At 41.9% G+C, this 17,363-nt stretch overlaps 5 protein-coding genes across 5 annotated transcripts; 2 read left to right on the top strand and 3 right to left on the bottom strand.

The window, feature by feature from the left end:
- Window positions 1–1,827: 1,827 nt before the first annotated feature.
- BDB00DRAFT_859526 (uncharacterized protein) lies at window positions 1,828–2,704 on the bottom strand. Its single transcript, XM_053125938.1, has one exon. The coding sequence runs from the start codon at window positions 2,598–2,600 to the stop codon at window positions 1,902–1,904; it is 699 nt and encodes a 232-aa protein (XP_052972854.1). The 5' UTR covers window positions 2,601–2,704; the 3' UTR covers window positions 1,828–1,901.
- On the top strand, window positions 2,685–5,984 carry BDB00DRAFT_859519 (glycoside hydrolase superfamily). The gene is made up of 9 exons (XM_053125937.1): window positions 2,685–2,824; window positions 2,934–3,125; window positions 3,195–3,271; window positions 3,386–3,529; window positions 3,610–3,731; window positions 3,793–4,066; window positions 4,151–4,161; window positions 4,311–4,463; window positions 4,535–5,984. The coding sequence occupies exons 2-9, from the start codon at window positions 2,995–2,997 to the stop codon at window positions 5,621–5,623; spliced, it is 2,001 nt and encodes a 666-aa protein (XP_052972853.1). The 5' UTR covers window positions 2,685–2,824; window positions 2,934–2,994; the 3' UTR covers window positions 5,624–5,984.
- A 2,929-nt stretch (window positions 5,985–8,913) lies between these two features.
- BDB00DRAFT_859517 (kinase-like domain-containing protein) lies at window positions 8,914–11,882 on the bottom strand. Its single transcript, XM_053125936.1, has 7 exons — window positions 11,046–11,882; window positions 10,779–10,882; window positions 10,606–10,670; window positions 10,055–10,438; window positions 9,827–9,980; window positions 9,594–9,671; window positions 8,914–9,464 (listed from the first exon to the last, which is right to left on the bottom strand). The coding sequence occupies exons 1-7, from the start codon at window positions 11,446–11,448 to the stop codon at window positions 9,294–9,296; spliced, it is 1,359 nt and encodes a 452-aa protein (XP_052972852.1). The 5' UTR covers window positions 11,449–11,882; the 3' UTR covers window positions 8,914–9,293.
- A 1,291-nt stretch (window positions 11,883–13,173) lies between these two features.
- On the bottom strand, window positions 13,174–13,710 carry BDB00DRAFT_776043 (uncharacterized protein; the record flags this gene model as incomplete). Its single annotated transcript, XM_053120255.1, has 2 exons — window positions 13,174–13,538; window positions 13,626–13,710. 2 exons carry the CDS (start codon window positions 13,708–13,710, stop codon window positions 13,174–13,176), a joined length of 450 nt encoding a protein of 149 aa, XP_052972851.1.
- An 83-nt stretch (window positions 13,711–13,793) lies between these two features.
- Window positions 13,794–17,045, top strand: BDB00DRAFT_859507 (histone acetyltransferases subunit 3-domain-containing protein). The gene is made up of 9 exons (XM_053125935.1): window positions 13,794–14,223; window positions 14,388–14,477; window positions 14,593–14,665; window positions 14,738–14,793; window positions 14,903–14,991; window positions 15,093–15,386; window positions 15,481–16,170; window positions 16,290–16,493; window positions 16,587–17,045. The coding sequence occupies exons 1-9, from the start codon at window positions 13,968–13,970 to the stop codon at window positions 16,800–16,802; spliced, it is 1,968 nt and encodes a 655-aa protein (XP_052972850.1). The 5' UTR covers window positions 13,794–13,967; the 3' UTR covers window positions 16,803–17,045.
- Window positions 17,046–17,363: the final 318 nt, after the last annotated feature.

The following is a 17,363-nucleotide window of genomic DNA, read 5'->3' as shown; positions in this document are numbered from 1 at the left end:
TTGTCGGTGACACATACCGTTTGGTTGCAGTAACTCTCTTCTTTCTATAAGGGCATGAACTACTGTAAATGAGTAGGGCTCGCGTATTATGCTACTTTGTCTTTTGTTTCCTGGACAACGCGTCGTATCTTGGACGGTTAATATATGAAATGAGTCTTTCATGCAGCAGTAAAATGGGCTCTCTTTATGATCTCAACTACGTGCCCCTTATTTAAAGACTTATTTAGGGGCGAAGAGAAAAGAAAATAATCATGCAAGGCACTATTCGCTTAGTATCAGTGGTGTGCACATACACACCATCGTCACCTAGCAATCCTAGCTCATAGCAGCAACAGCATCCTCAAAGCTTATGAGTCACGGTTTATATGATGATAGCATATGTGACTTCTTAAGCGACCAACACTGTGCATTATGCACCTGGCACTACTCCTCTACGAACATGCGTGCATAGTGTTAAAGCACTTTCAATCATAATGAAAGGCTTACTATATACTATATGTTAGGCTAGAAGAAGGTAAAGTCAAGATTATGAGGTGATCGTCACGATGCATTATCTAACAACCGATATAAGTAAATAAAAAGGGCTCCTGATGATGACTGATTAGCGAGCCCAAAAATCTTCTTTATTTGTTGGTGGGAGTAAAATACACACCGGGAGTTGTTACAGCATCAGGCAGACGTGATTACACTAGATCAAGCAGCTCCCATTGAATGAAACAGGTTTGTTGCTATGTATCATATATGACAGCAATTGTTCTAGTAGTAGAGATACATGATTATGATTTACAAATAACAGAATTGACGTATTATGGTTTCAAGCACAGCACTTGGGCATGTTGTACATGATGCATGATCATCGGAAAATTACATCTGAGCAATAGTGAGTATCTATGCTTTGTAGAACAATGCATTAGGATCGTTGACAAAATGGCCACATAATGATAGCTCAGATATCACTTGGCAGCTCAAGAAGCACCACATGCGCAACGTCGACTATAATCAAGGGTAAATCCAGGGCATCTCGATACAAAACGTTAGGTTGTGCATGTATGAGGTACGCATCAAGAATTCATTGCTGGCTGTGTTAAGTGATCGTTACAAACCAATTCACATTATATTAGCATAGCTCTACCACCAAATTTACAACCACCGTGCAATGGATGTTACTCGATCGAATAACACCACTCCACACCCCCTCCTTCTTTTGTAAACCTGTACTAGCAAGTAACGTGCTGGTTATTTTTAGCACCACATGATATATCATCATACTCTTATTTCACACATTTTGTTTAATTTAATACTCACAACTTTTATGATTAATATTATTATTATTTAGCTGGGCTATTTATTATCATCATTATTAGCAATAATAATATCATCGCAAATGTTGTTGCCACTTTAACATAAACCGGATTTCCATCTTTGTAAGCTTTCTACATGCTAGCTGATAGAGATATGTAATTACTGTATATGACGGTAGTAGCAATAGCCCCATTAACTGGACATACGTAGTGTACTCGTTGAATACGAGACCCTCTCTCCCCCCCCCACCATAGCCCAACGATGGTAATGATTCACACTTCCTTTAAAGTTAGACAACAGAAAGATGGGACGTGAAAAGGGCTGTAAGAATAGCAGTAGTAGTAATATCAAACGTTTAAAGTTCAAGGGGGTGTGTTAGTTCGGGTGTATAAAATGATCTTTGACGATGAATTGTCAATAATAACGCGGTAAGCTTGGCAACAGATAAATTTCTTGCGTTAACAAGTGTTAAAAAACAAGGCTTATTTTTTTCCTGACCAGGTTATTATCTACAATTTACACACACACACACACACACACACACACAAGGGTGAATCCATTATCCGTTTCTATACATTCAAGGGTTTTCTTTTCTTTGCTCAAGTTAAGGGGATGGGGAGCTGGTGTGGTGGTTGTGCCGGCACCGTTTTCTGGTGCTGTTGTTGCTGCAGCTGTTGATGATGATAGATACTGCTAATGCTGTTGCAACTGTTGGTGATGGTGGTGTTATTCTCGACAACTTCTGGAATAGAATTCAAGAAATGGTGGCCACAAGTGGGAGGGATGCTCTGCACTCGAAATGATCTACGCCTAGTTCGTGTCCGTTGCTGTTGTTGTTGTTGTTCCAGTGCTCGATTTGTCGTACTATTATGAACATTTGCTCCCCGCTCTAGTTGTAGCAATGCTTGTTGCTGTTGCTGCCTTCTTCGATCTTGTTGTTGTTCCTGATACTGTTCACAATAGTAATACTGCTCGATATCCTCAAAGTTGACTAATAACATACCGGTCGACCAGCGTTTTTGAGGAGGCGTAGTAGTTGGCGTATTCGTCGTCAACAACGCCGTCTGAATGCATTGAAAAAGAAGGTCCTGATCAAAGTTGTTGTTGTCGTCGTCGTCTTTGTCGTTGTCATAGAGATTCGTGCAATTGTTTTCATTCGCTACGGTGATTGTATCGTCGGATTTTCTAGCACGCCTCTTTGTCGTATGATATTGGTGGTGTTGCGTTTTGTTCAACCACAGGCACCATGAGACGGGACGTCGGCGGCGACTCCGAAAGAGCCAGCCGAACAGGGACATTATTTATCCGGATGGATTTGTGGATAGAGGAGGTGAAATGGAGTATAAAAAGAAAGAAAGAGAAAAAGAAGAAGAAAAAGAGATCGGAGAGGAACCTACTAAAAGTATAAGAAAAAGGGTTTTTTTCTTGCATACACTACAGAAATTAAGGAGGCTTTATGAGTTTTGTGTGTTCTTGGGAGGAACCGCGGCAGGTATTATATGTCAAAGCCATTCGGATTGAGGTAAGACTGTGTTTAGGAGCATATGTGCTACTGTACATTGTTGCTCGTATAAATAAAGCAAAGCCGACAACGGTGATACACAAAAAACTTAAAAAAGTGCTCTTTTTAGGATAATGCGTACCAAAATCTGATTATTTTTTTTTCCTTCTTCTTGTTCTTCCATTCTTTCCATGTTATTGTCCCGACGCCTGCTGGTTTGGGTATTTTTCATATATGTTATCGTCCTTGTTTGCCCAAGTACTACGGCTGCAGTAGCAGGCAAAAAAGTGCCGTCGTTTGCTGCTACGCCCCCCATGGGCTGGTATGTTTGCAATCACTCTTTCGTTCGTAGCAATCATGGCTGAAACAGTTTGCACGATATGCAAAACAGGAATACATGGAACAAGTATGGATGTGGTATCGACGACAAACTCATCAAACAAACAGCCGACTCTATGGTTTTCGAAGGTGCGTCATAACCCTGTTCTCCTTGTCAAAGGTTCATGCAGAACGGAGGAAATAATCACAAGAACCAGACATGCTTACCGGCAAACGGGGGCCTCACGGGTATTTGTATTGTAGGCTATTTGGCAGCAGGATACAGGTACCTCAATCTCGACGATTGTTGGCAATCGAACAACAGAACTGCCAACGGCACGATCATTGTGGATCCTGTGGCATTCCCTCAAGGACTTAAACCCGTGGCGGACTATATTCATGCCAAAGGTAAACAGCAATCAGAGACGGAAGAAGTATTTTTTGTTTTTGTTTTTATTTTGGTTTTGACACGCCTGACGCCGGTCCAGGATTGAAGTTTGGTATCTACAGCAGTGCAGGCCGCAAAACGTGTGCTGGACGAATGGCTTCGTTTGATTATGAAAAGAACGATGCTGCCAGCTATAAGGAATGGGGTGTCGATTATCTCAAAGTATGTTGTCACTTTTGTTTGAGAGTGCCAAGAAAGCTAATGCTGTTTAATGTCTGTTTAGTACGATAATTGCAACTATGACGAAGGTGTTCCTGCACTATTGAGGTTTCGTCATATGCGCGACGCCTTGGTGCAGACAGGAGTAGCAGGTCGCGACATTTTCTTCTCGGTCTGCACATGGGGCGTCGAAAATACGTGGGAATGGGCGCCTGATGTTGGCCATAGTTTCCGCACCCACGACGATATCTACAATGGATGGCAATCAATCGTCGATATCCTTCAAGTGCATTCGCAAGTGGTGCACTTGGGTGGTCCCGGCCATTGGGCTGATCCAGGTAAAACTCTTCTTTACTCTTGGCCCTTTTCTCCTGCTCTGTTGTTACACAAGATCACTAAATATTTGGTTCGATTTTTACTAGACATGCTGGAGGTAATACACAGACTTAGAATGGCACAGATACTGGCCCGTCTTTCTCTTGTGATTAAAGAACAAGATGGAATGGAATTCGTAAGACCAGAAGAAGAAGTGCATTCTGCTAAATATACGATGAGGGACGTGCGGGAATGTTATTTGTTTAGATCGGGAATGGCATACTCTCTGTTGACGAATCCAGAACGCATTTTTCGCTTTGGGCGGCGATGAAGGCGCCACTGATATTAGGAAACAGCCTGACGAACGTCCGCAAGGAGCTCTTTGATATAGTGACGAACAAGCAAGTCATTGCTGTGAATGTAAGTTCTATTATCTATATACTCTTTGGTCATGGAGATAAAGGACTAATATGGAGTATTTTCTTTTCTAGCAAGACCCTTTAGGAAAACCAGCCGTTCGAGTTATTCACGTAGCAAATGACTATGATGTCTGGGCCGGCCCATTGATAAACAACAGCTTAGCCGTAGTCATTGTCAACTACAAACCTTACGCCCAAAATTTGACTGTAGACGTTTCCTCGGTGCTGGGATACAGTGGCGGATATGCACGCGAACTGTGGACACAAGAAGAGATTAATTTAAACAAATCGAGTACTCTTGCACAAACGCTCAGACCACATGCGTGTGCAATGTATAAACTTACACACGGACATCAGTCGCACAACCTGACAGCTCCAGCAACACCAGCCATTACTACTTCACTTGCCGAAACCAAAGAGCAAGATGATCCGTCTTCTTCTTCTTCCAACACCACAACACGATCAGTATCGACGACTGTGCGATACGAGGCAGAAGGACTAGAAAATGCTGTACAAGGATTAGCACGGAGAAAAGGGTGTGCCTTATGCTCAGGAGGAGCGTACGTGATGGCTATTGGCAATGTGAACCGACCCCAGACGGGCACGCTTATATATCGCAACATTACTACGACGCCAGGAACATACACGATGCGGATTCGATACTTGGATTGTTTCAGCTGGAGCACATGCGGCGACTTTTTCACACGACGATGGAACTTACGGATACGCGTGAATAACGGTGACCCGTTTTGGATGTCTCTCAAATCCAAACGAAATCCAACCGCTTCTGGCGAATACTCGATTGGCGTCACTTTGCACGACGTGAACGAAATCGTGTTTGATGATCCGAATGGATATGGACCCAGTATTGACTATATTGAGCTCACGCCGCGTAGTGGTAACAACAAGGGTGATGATTTTAATACAGCAGCAGCAGCAGCAGCAGCAACAGAACAGCAACAAGAATCTCTAACTGACAATGTCTTTGGCTTGTCATTCTGGGAATCTGGTGATCCTTTGGCAACGACAAGACTGACGCGCGTTCTCGCCGATTTCTTTTGGGAACTCTTGTTCATTGTTGTGTGTTGTGGCTTGATCTTGCGGACAACATTATTATTATACAAGCACAGACATCGGCTGTGGTATTATAAGAAGATTTAACCGTATATCAGGACAGTATGTCCTCCCTTCCTCCTCGATCTCTCTAGACTTTGTTTTGTTTTATCCGTTTCTCCTCTCTATTGTCATCTCTACCTGTAACATATGCAAAGCGCCCTTTTCTTTCATCTATCTAGTGCTACAATCTGCAACTTATCACCATTCTAGTTATATTATTTCCTCGACAAACTCTGTAACATTACAAATGTACATATCCTTCATTGTTATAATGATACACATATACAAAACATGTCCCGTTTTAGGGCGTTCTGTAGGCAGTTAGCGACGACGCCAGTCGGAGCGTGAAACGCCCTATTGCATACGTGCTGTCCGTTTCTGGTCACGCTTGTTGCCATGGTAACCGGTGGAACGTTGACCCGGTTTCAATTCTTCACTTTCTCCTTTGCCACTGTTTCACTGTCAAACGAGACCAAATTTTCGTTTCCCTTTCTATCATAATATCAAACGCTGGCACATGTATGTCGTTATTCACTCATCATTTACCCTTGTGGTTCCGTTTCTCGCTGAACTTCTTCCAATCAAAATTACAGTAAACTGATACGTAACCATATCTACACTAGCTAGTCCCATCAACATATTTTCACTTTATGCGTACTTATCGTTGTTTCAACCAATTCAATTTACAGCTCTAATAGTGCCCCGTTCGTGTAACTATTCTCTCACTCAAGACCCTTGTCGTTTCTATCTATTTCGCTCAATCCTCCAATCATCATAAAAATAATGCAAAACCGTTCAATAAAATATCTATTAAGATCGACTTCCTACTGGTTTTATCTTCCATCTGTTTTCTTCCTCTTTCTCACTCTGCAATGTTTCCGAAAAAAACGCTTTAGCAGACATAAGAACACTAATTACCCAGTGGTAAAGGATTAATTGCCATTATCGACTTGTTAGAAACCCATCTTTAACTTTCTTTACATAGGACCACATTCGACCTTCTAAAAAAAGTGTTAACTTCAAAAACCCACTTGTAAATCGCTATTTCTTTGCATAACTCTCATAGTTTAATTGTTTTCTTAGCGTGCCAGTAATTCCTCAAAAAAACACCTTTGCAAAACCTTACGCCTACGCAACGACCCTTACTACATCAAAAAGCACTCTCAACCTACTTTGTTCTGGAGCGACTTGCAATTGTTGGTCCACCAAGACGAACACAGTGATTTTGTACCTCTTATTTTCGCAGGTTTAACACGTCCAACAACTGACGTCGCCAATATAACACCTGAGTAAAACACTTTTTCATCCGTATTAGACGGACACCTCCAGTTGTTATCACGCTGCGGGAGCCACCGCTTCCGCCAACAACATTCCGTCTCAACCTCAATCTACTCCACCATCACCACAGCCATCACCACGGACTATCAGCAAGGCTGTCCAAACAACCTCCCCATCACCTCCTCCCACACACAGTGCCTGCGTCCAAGCAAACTTGCATCCCATCACACAATCGCAAGAACATCGTGCCCGCCGTTTACTGGAACATGCTCAGCGCATGATTTCAACTCTATACACCATCCAACAATCCCCTTCTTCTCCGTACGTTCTTCTTCACCATGAGTACACCGCAGTCGATCTTTTAAAGATTACAACATTCTTAATTCCTAGACAGCTTTTACATCGAACATTAATCCGTTCGCTGATCCACCGCGTGGTCGGAAGCCAATTTTTCTTTACTCTTAACTTCACACACACATTTGTAACTTGTGATCAGTCAGTAGTACTGGTGAGAATTTTTTAGCCAAATCTCTATATAAGTTCATTACTCTACGATATCATATAAAGGTCATCTTCTGTAAATAAGTCGTGTTTTCCAGTGCGAGAATAGAAGTAACGTATGATGTGATGCATGCTTTTGTGAAATTATCACGGGTAATTTATCAGTAGTATATGGCCACCAACATGGATCCTTGACTGTGAACGTCACTCCAGATACTGTTTCCTGAGTATAAAACAGCGCAAACGTGTTTTCTTCAAAGTACCTGAAATTTCGCAGGTAGAAAACTGGTTACTTTATGGATAGAAGAACGACTATTGAAAGCTTCTCTAAACCGCCTTTGTATAACTGTCTGGGTTTACTTTATCATACACGTACCTGCTTGGATGGCCAGATCCCTGTACTATCTCTATGTGTGCTCATCGTTTCTTTAGAATAGAGTCGGCTTGTACGATAGCATATATATATATATATGAAGACGGTTATAGACTTGTTTTGAACAACATCAACGCGCTTTGTTATTGCCAAACAATGCTTCAAGTATTATTATAACGACGAAAATATTTTCAAAGCACCAAACAGCAGAATATTAATTCATTTACATAATTAAGCTTGAGTATTGTCTGATGGCCTAAAGAGTCTTCAATATGTGCTCAGGTATGATAAGACGATGCTCTTCTTGTAAGGAACAGACACATCATGCACGGGCATAAACCAATTGAAGTTGTTCCTTCTTTTATTTTTTATTTTTTTCAAGGGTATTATATAGATAGATATTTCGCCTGTTATAGATGTTTATCTCGGTTTTAATGATTAAGTGGTGATCTTCGGCTTTGATAGGGGCGAAGATGGTGTTCAAGAGAAATATTTGATCTTTTGATGGTGTATCTGGTCTGTCAGTGATTGCTGCCGGCGTAAAGAATGAGGATCATTTTCATCGGTTGTGAGGATGGCTCCTCCGTGTTGTACGAGTGTCTCTATTGTTATTTGTGGATAAAAAAGACTGTGAGTCGAAACCTCCTACTGGATGCGTTAGCTTACTTTTACCTTCCGACATTGTGCTGAACAACCCAAAGTGAAAAGGTTAACAAAGGTTAACAACCCAGAGTAAAAAGGTTAAGTTATACGCGAAACTTCATTCTCAATGACGCAAAATTATTTCTGCTTGGGCATTTTTAAGTTCCTTGAAACATGGGCATACGCTAAATTTCCCTTTCTTCATTCTTAACCTATATCTTACACATATACACGAGAAGAAAATGAGAAAACAAATGGAATATAGCTCAACCGAAATGAAGAAGAGCTCACCCAACACAACAGCCGCTCGCTCCGTACGATCGTTATGTCGTCGACTATCAACGACAGCAGCTCTACCAACACCGTCAAAAATTCCAAAATAGTAAATTGATGCTATCCACAAGCTTTTAAAAACTTCCCACAGCATTTGAAGACTTCAAAACAAAAGGTGAGTTTTTGACGACCGCCCTGAAGGCAAACAACTGTAAAAATGGGCGTAGCACAGCGGGGCCACCCTGCAAACTGATATGAACCGAGTCGTAGTAGCGAAATGGATTTTATGCAAGAACAATGAAGAAGTAGAAGAAAGGGAATTATGAGTATGCGGTATTTTCAGATGCAAATTTCATTAAAAAAGAAAAGAGAAAGATGACGGGGATGGATGAAAGGATAGTAGAAGATACATGATTCAGTAGAAATGGCGTGGGGTGGGGGTTGGGGATAAACGTAAGAGAAACGAAAAAAAAAGGAAAGATAATGCGTAGAAGAGAAAATAAACAGCGATATTGGAGTAGAAGAAGGAGATAACGAAAAAAATAAAAGGGTTATTGTTGTTGCGTACTAATTTAAACGAAGTAGCTGAGGATATATCATGAAAGGGAGATATGGATGAATGTGTGGAGCGTGTTCTTCTTTGTCTGTTCAAGAGGATGGTGAAGATGGTGAAGACGAGGATGTGCAGAAGTCGACAAACAGATTCTTGTATGGGTCTTCTCCGTCAGCCGATGGGTTTCGATCCGTCGCAATAGTGTCAGGATATTTCTCAAAGTTGCCAGTGTCACCAGGGTGACGATATTTTGGTACAATCGGTGCCTATTATCGATATCATCCTGTTAGTCAGGTCCATTGTTACCGGCATGCGCTTACGTTTCCACACAATATGATGATATCCGTGTGTTGTGCAGCGCACAGTGGCACTTTTTGCTTCACATGACAACTTACCCGAACAGTCTTGTCCAAGAGGCCTATCCAATCCACGCCTCTAAACCATTTGTGTCGCTTGATATCCTCTGGACCACCCTGTTGTTATCATCATCAAGAATAGTAACGGTCATTTTAGCATGTGATTGTGTTGTTGTGGTAGAAGAAATTTTTCGCTTATCGATGGATAAGTAATATATATATATATATATGTTTCGTCACCAAGAATGGCAACATTTTACTGCTAAACTGACCTTGAGATTGCCTAATCGTTTTGTCCGATCGCCGACGAGCAGCCGTTTCAAGAGATCTTTGGCAAGTGCATCGAAATGACTTGGAAACTGTACACGTCCTGCCAAGATTTTTTCATAGATGCCAAACGAGTTATCATCAAAAAATGGAGGATAGCTAAATCAGAATTTCAAGTTAGCGAGAGCTCCAGATAAACGGGGACAAGTAGCAACAGTACGGATAGTAGTTACCCAGCCAACATTTCGAAAATCAAGATGCCCAACGCCCACCAATCAACAGCTTTTCCGTGTCCTTTGCTCTGAATGATTTCAGGGGCCAGATATTCTGGCGTGCCACACAGCGTCCATGTCCGATCATCGATCTGCTTTGCGAATCCGAAATCTGTCAAGACGATATGCCCGTTGTGATCCAGTAACAGGTTTTCTGGCTTCAGATCGCGGTAGACAATGTTTTTAGAGTGGAGGTACTCGATAGCGAGTACAATTTCAGAGGCGTAGAAACGTGTCATGTCGTTGGTGAATCGACCTGCTCGTCGCAAGTGTGAAAAGAGTTCGCCGCCCACAACATACTCTAGCAGCATGTAGAGATTGGTGTTGTCTTGGAATGCGCAAAACCTAGTATCGACATCGTCATTATTTTGTTATCGTTGATTGATGGTTGGCAGATCACAATAGAATAGATCCGATGAACGAGGGAAATTGTTTGGTTAATTTTAGAAAGGCCTCATGAATAAATATAACGTAAACACGTAAACAAATCAACAAGAGACGCTAATACACACAGATCGACAATGAACGGGAATCGGACCGACGCCAAGATCTGTTTTTCCCACAACAGATGCTCGACCTAAATGGGATTTTTTATGAGTAACTCGCCTTGTAGATGATGGCTTTAACCAGACCTGCTCCATCAACAACCGCAGCAACGAAAGAAACCCGTTTCTTCCTGTCTTACCTGTTTGAGCCGTACTACTTCGGATTTCTTTAGAACTTTCATTGCATAGTATTTGTTGGTGGTTCTGAACCTTGTCAGGTACACTCGTCCAAAGGTGCCGGTTCCTGTATTAATAATGTGGGTTGTCAGCTGTCTATTCACTTACATGCCACCTCTCTGATTGTATATGCCAGTGGCAGCAGTAGAGCGCAAGGCAAGCAGCTCCGCCCCGTTTTCGTTTTCTTCCTCCGCAATGCCAGAGATATATCATGCAGAAAAGTGATATACCTAACGTATCCTGCAATTCAAAGTCTTGCAATCCAAAGGACGGGTTACCGACATAGACTGGTGGGCGTGTGTGATAGTATTGCAGACGTTTGGCTTGTTGCTGCTGATACAACGAGGGCTGCACAGGAACAGACGAAGGAGGTGGAGGAGGCGCCGTATTGTTGTTGTTGTTGTTGTTGTTATTAGTGGTGGTGTTCAGGGGATGATTAGTTGGTAAAGCCCGCTTATTAGTGGTGGTGGTGGCTCCTCCTCCTGTCGTTCCTGTCGCTCCTGTTGCAGTGGTTGCTGGACTATTATTTGTGGATCGTAGCGATTGTTGCTGGTAAGCACGTAGATTGGACAAGTAGACAGTATGGTTGTTCCCCAGCAGTAGAGATGCATTGTTAGATTTGCCATCAAGCATGGTTGTAAAGAGCTAGTAGAAAGAAGCCAGGTGAGAGTGAGCCGGTCGTTGTCTTTGCTAATTGTCTGGGGGAGGGGGCAAAGGAGAACCGATTCGGTACCAGATGTCGAAAGAATGACGAGTATAAAAATAAGGGGGGGGGGCAATGTCGAGTGTGGAATGCAGAGATTAAAAGTCGTTTCCCTTGATATGTGCGTATGATTCCAAGGAAGAGTGAAGGAAGAAGTGGAAAAGAGAAAGGGAAAGGGAAAAGCGAGAAAAAAAAGTAATAATGGTGAGGAGAAAAGAAGGGGTGAGTTAATGAGAAAGAAAGGAAGAAGAGAGGCGCGCCACGGTATTGACTTGTATATATTTGTTATTAAGTATGTTAGTGCTGGTGCTGGTGGTGCTCCTGTCTGCTGTGCCGACGACGACGGGTTGCGATCCGATTGTTACAAATGTGGTAATGCATCATCAGCATCATCATACAAGTAAGCGGCACGCATCACACACCGCATCACGCACGCGCTATTATTATTGTTACTGCGTGGGATTACTTTATTGACTCGACTGTGTGCTGCGCGTGTGTTTCTCCGCAAGCATAGCACACCACACACAGGCACTTCTCAACTGTTCTCTTATGTTCTCTTTCTATCTTTGACTTTCTATCCGTAGGAGAACCCCATTCCTGACATCTGCTGTTAGCCATCCAGACGGGGCCTGCTGTGCTATAATGTGGGCTACTTCACACCGTATCAATCCAGCCCAACTGTCTTTGAGAATACAAGTGCCCTTGTTCGTGCAGAACGGTTCCAATTTGAGTAAAGTGGCACATACGTGCTCTAGACGTCCGTGGCACGCACCCCACTTGAAGCGGACTAGCAAATTTTGTCTTTTCAGCGGACTATCATAGCAACTCGCAAGTGCCAACCCGCATAAAAACTCGGGGAACACGGTCATGCACTGATTAGAAGCACCTTTTTTTTATTGACATACATTGACAATTTCATCCCTTCCTAGTATCGATACAAGCAACGTTGTATCGACAACGGGGACCGATGAGAGCGTCTCTTTTAGATAAAAGCGTGTTTATCCTGCACGAACTTGCAGTCTTAACTGGGGGGAGGGGAAGGGAGTGCAAACATCATGACTGTAACAAGCAAGAAGCGCAGCATGCAGATGAAGATGTGGCACCATCCACAAACGCCGACTGTGTCAAGTCACCGTTATTAGAATTCTACCTGGTTAGTGAAGTTATTCACTGTAATAGAAGCACTTATCAAACGATGCTCTCCTGAATTACCCTCTGTTCATAAAAAAGCCCTCAGCATTAAGATATGATATATAATGCCCCACTGGGTCTTCTCGTTGTCCAGATGTCCTTGCAGTCCTTTGCCCTGCTGTCAATAACAGTAGCAGTTACCGTGTAACATGTATATATGCGTATGTTGTTATGTATTATCGTTGTTGGATAGCTGGGAAATGCATGACAAGGTAGGGATAGAGAAATAGAATGAAACCGACAGATGCAAATGGCGAGAGAAAATAGAGAGTGATGATGCGATAGTATAGTAGAGAGAAAAATAATAGTACATTGAGCATAAGGGCGACACAGTAGTAATCTTTAGACTCGTGCTTTCTTTCGTGCCTCTCTCTTTCGAAGACGTTGTAAGCGCTTTGCCGACATCTATCATAGCGTCCGTTAATAAAATTCGCTCAATGATCCATCCATGCACCCCTTAAAAATCAATTTATTACCTTGGCTGCCAGAGCTTCCATGCGTTCCTTTTCTTCCTGGATCTTTTTACGTTCCAACGTGATTGCTCGCTTTCTCTGTTGAACATGCGTATCCCATCCAAAAATATGTGAGTGATACTTATCACTTGCAGCGAGTCGCGCTGTTAAAGCTAGTCGGCGCCCACTCCCTCTCGAAAGGAGGCTCGAACAACTTACGTCTTTTTCTGCTTGTTTCTCGTCCTTCATTTGCTTTTCAAGTGCCTTGACTTGGTTAATTTTCGTTCGCACTGCTGATCGCTTAGCCCAAGAGTTTCGAAGCGTCTTTGCTTTTTGTGATCGAGTTGTGGCAGTTTTTTGAAGTTTCCATGCTTTGCCTACAACAATTGATAGAAAAAAAAGTTTTTTTTTTTATAGATCAGTAAACAAGTCAATCAACAATCTCACTCTAACAATCGACATACCTGATACTCGTCGATTGACCGTATCAACAACACCTGCAACAGCAGTTTTAGGATCAACTTTGGCCGTACTAGGTTGTGTGTCCATTATGTGTTGACGAAATAGAAAGAAAGAAAGGTAAAGTGTAAAAATATAAAAAGGTGGTGGCTTCTCCGGTGCATATCAAGTAATGTTTCGGAGTCTCATGCTTACTATACTACTACTTGGAACCTCGTCGCCATTCGCAACGCACGGTTCTTTGCCTCTCGTTTTCTCTTGTTTCGAGTTCCTGGAAGTTTTCCACGACTTCTTCTCCACTCTTTTTTTACTTCGAGTAACCCTCTCTTTCGTCAAATGAGACAATCATGAACGGCAGTAGCACAGAACGAAGATATCGCCCGCCTACACACTTGTCCACGACATTGCCTCAATACCATAAATATATCAATCCTCCCACCAATCTGACCTCCTCGCCACTTCGAGACATTCCAGAACCACTCGATCTTTTTAACATTAAGCAAGACCTCGAGAATATGGTCAACGAGCCCGAGACGCGTGCTCAACGTTTACAACGAGATCTCGCTCATTTACTCGACAATGTTAAAGTTCACCACGAGAAAGGTCTCTACATATTACTGCTATTTATACATATATTCATGTGTTCGATATATACACATACAAAACAGCATAACTGTTGTTGTTGTCTTGACTTTATAATATTCTTTTATTTACCCTTTTGCTGCTTCTTCCTTTTGTTTGATGTTTTCATTTCCCTTGTTGTATAGAACAACCGTCCAAACGAATTACAGGAGGCAAAAATATGAATGTTGTCATGGAAAGAATGCGCAAACAAGAGCGTGCATCCCTTGTAACAGGTAAAAGAAAGAAAGAAAAAAAAGTTATGATTGAAGTTGGAACACCCAATGTTTCAAGCTGGCTGTCTCAATTCGTTACGAGATTTATATAAATAACTTTAACTGCTTTTTATAGACGACTCTCAAGAGAATAACAGTTTTCGCACCAATATATCGAGAGTTTCTAAAAACCAATTGGAACGTCAAGCGTGAGTGCGCTTTTTTTTCTTGGCACAATGAACGGTTGGTACAGATATCTAACATATTAGATACATATACAGTGCACTGGAAGCGTTAAAAAAACGAAGACGACGAGATGATACAGATGACGAGCAAGGTACTGTCATAGACAATTTATTTTTTTGGGCAAAGAAGAGTGGGGAAGAGGAGGGGTCAATATCTTACGAGAGAACGTCTTTAAAATTTGAACCTTCTCTTTTGTCAAGTGTTGCCGGCTCTAGACGACTCTCCTATTAAACAGAAAAGCGGTTCTCCCTCGATAGATGAAAATGTCAAACTCTCCAATTATCAACAGGTAACATAAAGAAATAATGCAGATGTTTTACTTTACAATTACGCGCGTGCACGCATTTATGCATCTATGCAGCAGATCCATTCATACACAATATCATTTAGGAAATTCGAAAGAAGAAAAGTACTGGCAGCGATCATGCTGTACATAATGGCAAACGACGGCAGCAACATCAACAACAACAGCAACAACAAAAACTAAACCATTTCAACGATCATCATAATAATCATCATCATCATCACCCGAAAAAGCAAAAGAATGCAGCAACAATGGATGACGATCTGGATTATATTCGCGTAAAGCCAAACAATCAAGTACCTATTACGACATTTTGGACTGCCATGGAGCCGTACTTTCGACCTTTCACCGAGGAAGACCGAGAGTATTTGATGGAAAAGGTAACATTTTCCCGGACGAGGAAGTGGATAAAGGAGAGATAAGTGGTCGCTGCAACTGTTCTCTTAACCTTGCGGCATCATGTTGTATACATAGCCAACAGATTCTGTCACGCCATATGAGATACCATCACTCGGCCAGTTTTATCTCGACAAATGGGCAGAAGAAGAACGGATATTACTTTACGATGACACGTCAATGTCTAATTCTATCTCCAACACCACAACATCAACAACAACTGCCCCTCCTTCTACATATTCGTCGTCGACGCGTCGATCTCGATACCCAAATCCTTTTTTTAACACAACAGCACACACAAATACTATCACTGATGATTTCAATGCCAATAATAACAACAGTAATGACCACGCAGCAACAAATACATTGAACGATACAGCAGGCAATACTCTACTAGGACGATTAATGAGCAGTTTGATTCCTGAACCGATGGATCTGGATGCCATCCTATCAGAAGGAGAGGACGACAATGACGATGACGATAGTAATAGCGAGAGCAATCTTTCCCGAAAACTGTCGATGGATTCAACCAATAGCAGCATAACAACGGCAGCAACATCCACAATGACAACAACAGACGATGAAGAGGACGACAAAGTGATTACAGAAGTCGAGTGTGTTGATACGGAACTGGCAATGCATGAGGATGATGATGATGAAATTATTGGGCTGGAAGAACGGCTTAAGCGCGAGTTGCAATATGTTGGATTGCTACGTAGCGGTAATGGTAGTAGTAATGGCAATCATGTCGATGATGAGGATGACGAGGTAAAATAATATGATTGCATCGGGGCAGTGAGGATTCACAGTTTTCAAAAAAGAGATTTACAAGTGCGTTTGTTTCCTAACTGTTTTCTTTCTTATCTATGGACGTATGCATTATCTAGATGGATTGGAATGCAAGGGAAGACGATGAGATTTCAGCGCAGCTTCGGAAACTGGGGAAGGAGCTTCAAGAGCAAATTAAGGTGAACGAGTTTCGCAAAGCACGGCTGCTGCAAGTTGTAGATACCCAATTACAATACGATCAATACCGCCAAGTACTGGATGTATTAGACATGCAAGTGGAACAAAGTTACATGAAGCGATTTGTAAGTGCCTATCTAGCATTATTGAGTTGACCACTCGTTTATTCACCTTCCCTTTCTTTTCCCATATATTCTCTCACGTATTATTGTATACAGCGTGTGCAAAAAGTCAAAAAACGCAAGTCTGGATCCGCACCCAAAGCTGCATTATCTGAACACACGATCGCAGCCATGGAAAAACGCACCATGTGTATTACTGAACTTGGAGCTATCTTTGATGAAAAGAACCTCGTTCTGCCCACCAAATCCATTTACGACGATGACGAGATAAAGCCAGAAGTTGAAACGTTGTGTACAAAAACAGAACAATAACGTAATCTTTTCTTTATTACGCTGTACATGTCTCTCCATTACCTCTATCCCCCAAACCCTTTCACTCTAACTTTGCACTCAGTACTTGCACACACATCTATAAATACACTCACACACACGCACACACACACACACACGGCACTTGCTAACATAAAAGTCATTTTACATATAAAGAAGACACCTTACAATAGTAGAAAAAAAAACTCCATCAGACGATATCTCTTGAATGAGTACATTTGCAAGGAACGTAAAACCTTACATCACATTCGCCTTTATGAGTCATCATTTGAAGCATTATTGTTCGATCGCATCTTTTTTCTGTTTTTGAGTATAATATATGGAAACGCAAAGAAAGCATCACCCCTTGACTCGAAAAAGAATTGTATCCATTTCGCACCTCTGATTGAAAACTATATATTTCAAGTCACACTGTTTATAAAAAAACTTCGACTTTTGCGTATTTTCATCACTGGCCAAAGATCAAGGGTGTTCTTCCTTTTCTTTCCATCTCACCCAAAGGAAAAAAAAAAAAAGGAAGGATCGAATTCTCCCAGGACCAAA

This window comes from Zychaea mexicana (genome assembly GCF_025766255.1).
Source record: "Zychaea mexicana strain RSA 1403 chromosome Unknown BDB00scaffold_177, whole genome shotgun sequence".
Taxonomy (NCBI): domain Eukaryota; kingdom Fungi; phylum Mucoromycota; class Mucoromycetes; order Mucorales; family Lichtheimiaceae; genus Zychaea; species Zychaea mexicana.
This window is presented reverse-complemented; position numbering and strand designations above follow the sequence as displayed.

Bases quoted from the DNA above. Each gene is read 5' to 3' on its own strand.
- BDB00DRAFT_859526 (XM_053125938.1), bottom strand. From the start codon at position 2,600: ATGTCCCTGTTCGGCTGGCTCTTTCGGAGTCGCCGCCGACGTCCCGTC.
- BDB00DRAFT_859517 (XM_053125936.1), bottom strand. From the start codon at position 11,448: ATGCTTGATGGCAAATCTAACAATGCATCTCTACTGCTGGGGAACAAC. The intron at 10,671-10,778 runs GTAAGACAGGAA...AATCCCATTTAG, and splicing joins AAGTAGTACGGCTCAAACAG to GTCGAGCATCTGTTGTGGGA. The intron at 10,439-10,605 runs GTGTGTATTAGC...TGTCGATACTAG, and splicing joins TTCCCGTTCATTGTCGATCT to GTTTTGCGCATTCCAAGACA.
- BDB00DRAFT_859507 (XM_053125935.1), top strand. From the start codon at position 13,968: ATGAACGGCAGTAGCACAGAACGAAGATATCGCCCGCCTACACACTTG. The intron at 14,794-14,902 runs GTACTGTCATAG...TCTTTTGTCAAG, and splicing joins TGATACAGATGACGAGCAAG to TGTTGCCGGCTCTAGACGAC. The intron at 16,171-16,289 runs GTAAAATAATAT...TGCATTATCTAG, and splicing joins TCGATGATGAGGATGACGAG to ATGGATTGGAATGCAAGGGA.
- BDB00DRAFT_859519 (XM_053125937.1), top strand. From the start codon at position 2,995: ATGTTATTGTCCCGACGCCTGCTGGTTTGGGTATTTTTCATATATGTT. The intron at 3,732-3,792 runs GTATGTTGTCAC...ATGTCTGTTTAG, and splicing joins GGGGTGTCGATTATCTCAAA to TACGATAATTGCAACTATGA. The intron at 4,464-4,534 runs GTAAGTTCTATT...TTTCTTTTCTAG, and splicing joins AGCAAGTCATTGCTGTGAAT to CAAGACCCTTTAGGAAAACC.